Source organism: Trifolium pratense, linkage group LG3 (genome assembly GCF_020283565.1).
Source record: "Trifolium pratense cultivar HEN17-A07 linkage group LG3, ARS_RC_1.1, whole genome shotgun sequence".
In the NCBI taxonomy this organism is placed as follows: Eukaryota; Viridiplantae; Streptophyta; class Magnoliopsida; order Fabales; family Fabaceae; genus Trifolium; species Trifolium pratense.
In genome coordinates this window covers 34,280,694-34,287,826 of record NC_060061.1, presented here as the reverse complement: position 1 = coordinate 34,287,826, position 7,133 = coordinate 34,280,694, and the positions used below count along the sequence as shown (strand labels likewise).

Sequence of the window (7,133 nt, the reverse complement as noted above, 5' to 3'; positions counted from 1 at the left end):
CCCATATGGTGCTAAGCACATATGAGTGAACTCTACTAGATGTTAGAGTCATACATCAAATATATCAAATATATCGTAGTGTTCAATGTGATATTTAAATTATGAAATTCTTCTACCTATTGCACTAGTCTTTGGGTTAAGCTCTCTTCGTTGTTTAAGCTCTAACAATATGTTAGTGTTTTTATTGAGAGTTGGACCACATAAAGGACTACTTATAAGTTGGTTTAAGATGCTCTACCGAATACTAATAGGTGAGTGAAGCCACCGAAAAGTAAAGAGATATCATCAAGTCAGTGTTGATAGAGTGAAAGCCGTCGTGGACGTCGAAAAGGGTTACCATCGAGTCAGTGCTAATAGAGTAAAAGTCGTCATGGACATCAGGTCTTAAAGTGTGTGGCAATGTTATGAGTCGCACACCGAATATATCAAAGTGCTCAATGTGGTACTTAAGTTATAAGTCTCTCTCACCTATTGAACTAGTCTTTTAAGTTGAACTCTCCTTATTGCTTAAGTCCTAACAACGTAACTTTTGTTCCAATCGAGAAATCCCCCCCTTGGAGGGTTCTATCTTAGACTATATACAATGGTTTCAACACCAAAACACCTTCAACACCCACTTTTTCACTCCACATCATTTTCTCTTTCTTCCACCTAATCATTCAACACATATTCAACTTTTACCATCTCCAATGGTTTTTCTATTCAACACCCTACCCCACCACTTTCTCTACCCCACTACTTTCTATTTCATATTCTTATTTAAATTTTAATTTTTGTTTTTATGATTAAATAAAATTATAATTATCGATTAAAATTAAATTAAAATAATACACTTAACAAAATTTATTTAAATATTTTTTTTATTTTCTTAATTTAAAATGCAATACATCACACAAATAACGTAATTAGTACGATACAAATTAACTTAAAATGCAATACAACACACAAGTTACGTAATTAATACGATGCAAATTAACTTAAAATACGAAACAACACACAAATAACGTATAGAAGAATTGTTGGGATCCATTTCACTAAAAAAAGATTAAAACTTCAAAAGAAAGACCAATTAGAAAGATAATAATAGATTAAGATAGTGAAAAATTTGGTTTTTTTTTCTGTGTCCAAATGAAATGAACCAAGTCTCTATTTGTAGAGAAAAAAAATCACGAATTTTGGTAAAAAAATAAAAAAATAAAAAATTAATTTGCAATGAGATAATTGAGTTCAAAGTATTAATGTGATAAGAATCCGGAGAACCAATCAGACGAAGACACATGTCCTTATCTCTTTCTCTCTCCGCGTTTCACTCTCGCCCACTCTCCTCACCTGCGCGTGTATCACACGCGCCCTGCTGCAACCAAACAAAACCCGCCGCGTGGCCCCCTGCGTCAGATTCAACACAGTTGAAACATTTCATCACCCAACTCCTCCACATCATTTTTTCAACACTCCCTCCAATGGTTTCAACAGTTGAAACACTCCTTCAACACCCTTTTTTCTTTCCATTGCACATGGTCTTAGTGTCATGCAGACACTCTCTCATAGCCCCGACAAGAAGCACCAAGCTAAGGGGCGGTTGAGCAACTCAAACGAACCGCCCTACCTTACTACAACATAAGGAGATAAGTGAGAAGGTTGTGAAGGTGGAAGTCTCACATCGAAGAACAAAAGCAAGATCCAAATTTATATAATAGAGAGTGGTTTACACATTTATCACTTTTTATAGACCCATTGTAAATGTTGAGATATAATAATTATGGTTATTACACCGTGCTTTTATATATAGTGTTTCAAGTACACATTAAAACAATAAACTCAATTTATATTCATTATTCTAACTATAGAGAACCAAATCACAAAATCAACACCTCCTTTACAACATTGACTCAATTTTTCTTTTTCCTCCCGTTGTGTAGAAGAAAAGAATAATCCCATGAAGAGTGATGTTCAAGTCTACAACCTTCTTTCTATATTGTCTTTATTTCCTATGGGCATATATTGGACAAGTACGGATGAGGCCACTTGGCTCATAACCTGGCTATATTGGAACTCATCCTTTTCATTTTTGGACCCAAAATATGAAAACATAAAATGAGAAACCTTGGAATCAATATGATAATGGAGTAGTATTTTTCAACTTTCATATTATTATTGGAAGCTTCCCTATTCCTTCTTGTGCTCATGGGTCCCTAGAACAGCAACAAGATATATAACACCATAACAACCATTATGGCAATATAATTATATGAAGAACAAAATATGTTCTTTGTGTGTATTATATATTTTAAAAAAAGTAAAGAAATGAAGATATGTTTTGCATAAATTTAGAAAAATTAACTTTATTCCTCGTTTATATAATGCATATATTAACTTCCACGTGGCACATCCTTATGCGTGGAAGGTGGGATTAAATGGACCCATCTTGATTTGAGAGGCAATTTACAAAAGTTTATATTAGTGGAGTATCCATATACTTGGAATTAAAATGAAGACATCTATCTCCAAAGGGCATCAACATTTTAAGACAAAATAAATACCCTCAATCTAACCATAACCTTCTAGGAATATTCTATACTTCCTAGCTACACTATTCATAACATTATTATAATTTTAATAACATTATACTTTTAATAATAATAATTTCATACCACAATCAAAAGACAACAAATCCAACCACCTTATATAATCCCCTTAGTGCAAGCAACCTCAAAATAAACTCAAACTCATTAAAAATACCTCAAACAAAAACATGTATGCTTCTACTTCCTTTGTTTCACCACTCCTCCATGACCTTATTGACAATAATTTCCACTCAAGAAGGTTGCTTCTTCACTCCAATTTAGCCAACCCTCCAATTTCCACAAACATCCATGATTCAACTAAAGATTCATCATATCTTGGAGATGGTAATTTTGATGCAAATGTTGTTATGGTACTCTCTGTCCTATTATGTGCTCTTATTTGTTCCCTTTGTTTGAACTCAATCATAAGATGTGCATTAAAATGTTCCAATTTAGTTGTGATGAGTGGTGATCCCTCTAACACTCCGGTTCGAGCAACAAACACCGGAATTAAGAAGAAAGCTCTCAAGACATTCACCACGGTAAGTTACTCGACCGAGCTTAACTTGCCGAGTTTGGACTCAGAGTGTGTGATATGTTTGTCGGAGTTCACTAATGGCGATAAAGTACGCCTTTTGCCAAAGTGTAACCATGGTTTTCATGTTCGTTGCATTGACAAATGGCTAAGTTCGCATTCGTCTTGTCCAAAATGTAGACAGTGTCTTATTGAGACTTGTAAAAAAATTGTTGGATCACAAGGTAGTTCATCTCAACCACAACCTATGTTGTTTCCGGTGCCAGAAACAATTGTAACTATAGCACCACTTGAGCCAGAAGGCTTGGTGAGAAACTATAGGGAGGTTAATTAGCTAATTTAATGGTCTTTAAATTAGCACCGTGCCTTAGAGTTTGTAGAATCATGTCTTTAATTAGCTCTAGTGTAGACTTGGCCATCTTCCAAATCAACCATATATAATCAATGTGTGGTGATTGGTAATGAATGATTGTGTGTATATAGTGTTCAAACTCTTTAGAATTTGTTTTAGTTTTACTCTCTGCCTCATAAATTGTATAAATTACAAGTTCAAATTGTGGTTACATTATTTTCAATATTTATATTGATCTAATGTACTTTATGTTATAACAAGGAGCATAGTTAAGAAAGAGCATAGTTAAGAGAATTAACAATGGGATGAAACGAATCACAATTTTAAGTTTAAGGCAAAATCATGAAAAGATATGTTGGAAACTTTCATCTGAGTTCGAATTATGGATTACCATACTATTGATTACTTGTTATGCAATTAACTCTCATATTCTAGTGCCTTTTCAACTGTAGTAGGAAGTAAGAAATTCATGCTTTGAAATATATACTTTTGGATACAAAGAGGGGCTAAAGTCTCATGAATAAGAAACTAAGCAACAACTAAACATGAGGTATTAATCCCCATAATATCAGCTAATAATAAAGACCGTAAAATGTGAATGCCCAATTTTTAGGTAGACACCCGGTGTAAAACAAATTTATGACAACCAAATATACTTTCAAACTAGTACTTACTCCGTCTATAAAAATTGATTGATTTATTATTTCATACAAAATAAATTAAAGTATAAAAGAGAATAATATTTTTATTAAATTATCCTTATCAAGTACTAATTAAAGAATACAATTAAAAAATTATCAATTAATATTACATTAAAAATTAAGAAGTGTCATTTATTTTGAGACATTTTTCTAGCTAGTAGGTAAACTATTATGGAACATGTAACAAAAAAAAAACTATTATGGGAATGGGACAAACTGAATATTAATTAATCAACTATATTAACATGCCAAAACGACAATGGCTATTGTGGTCCACGTTATTCAAGGGAAACACCATTGTAGATTATTGTCTTATGATGACTTGTTCTAAGAAAATATGTTTTAATTTTCATTATAGTACAGCCTTGTGTAAAAAAAAAAAATTATAGTACAGCCAAGAAATTATTCAACCAAAAACGGTATATAAATAGTTGATTGACGTTGCTATCGTGTTATCTATTTAGAATTGATTTGTCCTCTTATTTTGGTAAAATTCATTCCAATTGTTATGGTATTATTCACCTAAGCTCATGCTTAAGGGATTTCATTATTTGTCAAATGTGTCGCAATGTGTTGCAGTGGTAGTCTTGAAGGTGTACATGAGGTGCGGCTATCTATTTTTTGGTATCAAAATTTTAATTTAGTATTTGTTTTGTGCGCACATGCATGCGAGTGCATCTGTATTATTATAACAAACAATAAGACTAAATTTAAGTTATATTTTTCAAATTTTCAAGACTGGTCTCTAGTATTACAGAGTCAGTGGAAGATTTTCTCAAAGGCCAAGTAGAGAGTCCGGTGAGATCCCCTATATCGAGCTCGAGATTCAATAAAAAAAGTAGTTTGTTGAAAGATCAAGAACTTGAAGGTTTCTCAATCCAGACATATTGAGATTTGCTCCAACAAACTCATTTTCCAGTAGATTCAAGACTCTGGGATTTATAAATTTGTTACTCAAAGAGGTGGTTTTTATTTCCTCTGTTTTATTATTTACTTTTTTTTGTAGAAATACTAATGGTTTGGAAAATGGATTAGACTAAGGCAATTTTGAAGATTCCCCACTTCATTGTAAAGGATGTAATGAAGGAATATACAAAACAGTGTCAAAGGCAAAAGGTTATTATTTTTTAAAAATTGTTATCATTGTGTTATGTTAATTGCTTCACATTCATTTATTATTATTATTATTATTATTATTATTATTATTATTATTAATGTTAATTTTATTTTTGTTGGTGTGATTTGGAATTGATTTGAGGGTTCAGGGGTTAATATGGTCACTATTGATAAGGAGAAGAAGAGAGTGACTGTGAAGGGAACGATGGATGTGAAAGTGTTGATTGATAAACTCGAAAAGAAGTTTAAGAGGGAGGTTGAATTCGTCCAATCCAAGAAGGACAAGAAGAAGAAGAGGAAAAAGAATCAGGAAGGTGATGGTAATGTGTGTGAGCATACATGTGTGCGTGCGTGCGCATTATTATAACAAAGAGATATGTTATATCAACATAAAAAATCTAGACAAAAATATGACATCGTATTCTCTTTACTCACAACACGGTTATCGAAATATACAAAAAATCTTTAAAAAAAAGCTAAAAGTGTACTTTTGTTGTATTTTTGTTTGAAAAATGTGTTTAAGTAACATTTCTACGTCATATAAGGTGCTCAACTTCCTATAAAAGAATCTGATGTGTCATATTATTTATTTATTCATCAAAGGTTAAAGTTAATATTTTCGGTTCAGAGAAACAAACTGAATAATGATAAAGTTTATTTTAGAATTTGAAATAATTAATGTAAAAAAGCTTACAACGGGAAAAAAAATATTTGTATTTAAAAGTTAGTATATATTTTGAGTAAATAGTTGTTTACCCCTACAAAGTTAGAGAAATTTGATTTACCCTCCTGCCTATTTTATTTTTTTATATAAAAAAACACTCTTGCAATATGAAGATTCTCTTATTTATCCCCTTGAGCGGCCAACTGGACATGGAATCTTCATTTTCGATGATATGACATGCCTATGTGAATTTATTTTTATTTTTATTGCAAGTGTGTATTTAAAAAAATAAAAATCAGGCATGGGGTAAATTAAATGAAATTTCGCTAATTTTGCGGGGGGTAAACATTTATTTATCCTATATATTTTAAAAAAGTTAAAACGGAATAATTATGTTTGAATGATGAAGTAAAATTAACTTTAAATATATAAGTATATGTATGTTTAAAAATTTCAGTAATTCTCACAGTTTGGAACTTACAATGAACCAAAATCAACTTTTTATCATTGTGCCTATTTTAATACTAGTATGTAATAATGCATATATTTTATTAAGCGGAGTAAGTTAATGGAGACTTACTTCTAAAGTTAATGGATCCTCTTCTTTTTTTTTTTTTTTTTGGTATAGTAGAGGGCTAACGCCCAAAGGAAATGAAACTACATAGTTAAACGAACATTCCTAGGCATGCAAGCCCCAGATATGTCGTAAAAAAGAATTCTCTGAAGCTCCCTAGGGGGAGACTCGATAAAATGAACATCAAAAGAACTTAGAGAGTAACTGAAATTAGCAAGCCAATCGGCGCTTCTATTTCCTTCGCGCCAAATGTGTGACAAATGAACTTGCCAATTTATTTCCAAGAGTTGTCTGATACGACTGACCAAAGTGGGTATGTTTCCTTTAAAGTTGCTTTTCTTTGTCACCATATCAATCAAGACTTTAGAGTCACTTTCAACATGAAGATGCATGATCCCCTCTCTACGAGCAAGGTCTAGTCCCAGGTACATGCCCCACATTTCCGCATGGAGAGCATCACAATTTCCTAGTTTTCGTGAGTAACCCTTTAGCCAAGTGCCATCTGAGTTCCTCAACAAACCACCACAACCAGCAAGTCCCAGTCTATCGTTATGAGATCCATCACAATTGAGTTTCACCCACCCTTCCCTAGGGCTTCTCCATCCAATGAACGTAGTTTCATGTTGA

The 7,133-nt window shown here is 32.5% G+C and overlaps 1 protein-coding gene across 1 annotated transcript; it reads left to right on the top strand.

Moving 5' to 3' along the window:
• Positions 1–2,651: 2,651 nt before the first annotated feature.
• LOC123918835 (RING-H2 finger protein ATL78-like) lies at positions 2,652–3,662 on the top strand. The gene has a single exon (XM_045970992.1). The coding sequence runs from the start codon at positions 2,753–2,755 to the stop codon at positions 3,431–3,433; it is 681 nt and encodes a 226-aa protein (XP_045826948.1). The 5' UTR covers positions 2,652–2,752; the 3' UTR covers positions 3,434–3,662.
• Positions 3,663–7,133: the final 3,471 nt, after the last annotated feature.